The sequence below is a fragment of the Notothenia coriiceps genome, unplaced genomic scaffold (genome assembly GCF_000735185.1).
Source record: "Notothenia coriiceps isolate Sejong01 unplaced genomic scaffold, NC01 NC01_scaffold00035625, whole genome shotgun sequence".
Classification (NCBI taxonomy): domain Eukaryota; kingdom Metazoa; phylum Chordata; class Actinopteri; order Perciformes; family Nototheniidae; genus Notothenia; species Notothenia coriiceps.
This window is the reverse complement of record NW_011368326.1, coordinates 35,377-37,876: the sequence shown is the minus strand read 5'-3', so window position 1 is coordinate 37,876 and position 2,500 is coordinate 35,377. Positions and strand designations below refer to the sequence as shown.

The window sequence follows — 2,500 nt, the reverse complement described above, 5'->3', positions numbered from 1 at the left end:
CTGCATTTGTATTCATCAGTCAATCACATTTGTTTACAACCACAACCTTTCATAATATAAATAAATAACACAGACGTAAACATTAATACACACAGCTCATACAAATTGGGATACATTGGGTGCTTTATAAAATGTCAGAAAATTGTAATATGTTTTGCTTTCTAAAAGTCCAACTTGACGGCTTGGTGTTCAGTCCAAAATTCAAACCTATTGATATAATATAAAGAATAAATAGTTGTCGATTATATGTCTGTCTATGAGTAATCAATACGTAGACTTATTGCCTTTATGCTACTTTCATGAATAAAATATAAGAAAAACGTTTTCATTCAATTATAATAGAAATAAATAATGCAAAACATAATAATAAATACAATTCTTGAAACATTTGGTCACTAAGAGGATTGGATATTTCATTTTTAGTTTTTCATTTTTAAACTGTGTGTTAAATGATCGTTCTTACTGTAACCTCAAACGCACTATACCCCAATTCATACATCTACAAAACAGGAAGTGGTATAGTTTAGTCAAGCGCTTTGAGCAACAGGAAAAGTCTAAATAAGATTTTAAAAAAGGAATAGCAATAACAAAGAGAAAGAATACATGTCGATCATGTTTGGTAGCGCATGATGAATGTTTACCTCTAAAGTTAAACATATCTATCCACTGTTTCTGGTTGTGTGTATCTGAAGCTAACTCCCCCCTGTTTCCTGTAGGTGTGCTTCTTTGTGGCTCTCTACTACAACGTCATCATCAGCTGGAGTCTCTTCTACTTCTCTCAGTCCTTCCAGCAGCCGCTGCCGTGGCACGAGTGTCCGCTGGTCAAGAACAAGACCATGACATGTAAGACACAAACACACATGTTAAAGCTGGGGTAGGTGGTTTAGTTTGGGGGTCATTTCGAAAAAAAATCCATAGAAAGCTTTCAGTACATAGTAACTTTAGGTGGTTCCCCAGGGTGGGCAAAGAAAAAAACATTAGAACATAGCAACCTTTACGAGTACTAGTCATTTATTAAAAACATCAACCATACGATTTATAGGTAATCTTACTTGTAAATGCAGGCCTGAAAACCCTTTAAGATAATATACTGTGATTTGAGTCTCTAGCTAGCTATACTAAGGGCAAACATTTCAAAGATGGAGAGAACATTTTGCTAACGTTAGCCTTTAGCTATCCGCAGACGCAACCTTTTGGCTTGGTTGGCAGAAAGCGAAACTTTTAGCAAAATGTTTCCTCCTGAGCAACACTTCATATCTGTCTCCAGGGGCGCTCCTTGCGAACAGGCAAGGCTGGCAATTACTTGGGGGCCCCGGACCAGAAGGGGGCCCCCAAAGAAGGTAGATTAAAAAGGTCCACAACAACGACAACATGAAACACCCTTTAATTGACTGCAACGACATGTCGGGAAACCCCCTCAAGGCGGCCCCATGCATAGCGCACCGTAAAATGCTGCTTCTCATCTGAAGTTGCCTTGCTCCGCTCCGGGGGGGGGGGCTCGGAAAGCTGGTTCGAGGGGCCCCAAGTCAATGCTTGCCTAGGGCCCCCACCGACTCTAGGATCGCCACTGTCTGTCTCCCTTCATTTTCTTTGCTAACGCTGGAATGTTCTGAAACTGAAACATATTCCCTGGTTGAATCAAGGTTTCTGAAATAATGTGCACAAGATCTGCATTTATGTCTTTCTGAATTGAGCTGTGATTTGCCAAAGTCGTCTGTCACAGGCTAGGTTTACTATATTCTAAGAACAAATCCAGGATAAAGAAGTCTAGTTTCCTCTTAAACCACTTGAATTTCAAAATACTGAAAGGTTATTATGGTATATTAGCCCATTGACACTAACAAAATAAACTTCCTACTCCAGCTTTAAGACTGATGGACTGATAAATTCACCATGGAATCAGCCTTTAACTCCTATCAGAAGGCCTCAGTGCTTATCTTGTACCGTGTTGTCCTCAGATGTGGTGCCAGAGTGTGAAAAGAGCTCGGCCACCACGTACTACTGGTACCGCGAGGCCCTGAACATCTCCAACAACATCTCTGAGGGCGGAGGTCTGAACTGGAGGATGACTCTGTGCCTGCTGGCTGCCTGGACCATGGTCTGCCTCGCCATGATAAAGGGAATCCAGTCTTCTGGGAAGGTAAGGAGGATTAACTGCTCCGTTATGCTTTTGTTAGTTTGGAGAAAATGTGTTTTAACGAGTAGGGGATGAGGCAGAAGAGGAGTAACTCTTTCAAAGGTAACATTAAGATGTCTTTGGCTCTTTTCTGTAATGTAAATGTCGCCTCTGTGGGACTAATAAAGGTATTCTTATTCTGAGTCAAAATTGCACTTTAATATATTAACAACATATTACATTACATTATGTCTATATGTGTTATTTTACAAGATACGCACCATGCTGTTAACCCTCTAGCCAGGGTTCAACTGGACTTAGACATAACTATTATTATTCCCTTTATTTATGTGGGGGTTGGGTTGGGTTGTCCGTAGGTGTTTG

At 40.3% G+C, this 2,500-nt stretch overlaps 1 protein-coding gene across 1 annotated transcript in view; it reads left to right on the top strand.

Moving 5' to 3' along the window:
- LOC104963125 (sodium-dependent neutral amino acid transporter B(0)AT2-like) overlaps positions 1-2,500 on the top strand; it is a 12,780-nt gene that overhangs the window by 9,081 nt on the left and 1,199 nt on the right. The window contains exons 4-5 of the mRNA XM_010791686.1: positions 717-843; positions 1,959-2,140. Coding sequence (XP_010789988.1) covers positions 717-843; positions 1,959-2,140 — 309 coding nt within the window. The remainder of the gene's footprint in view (positions 1-716; positions 844-1,958; positions 2,141-2,500) is intronic.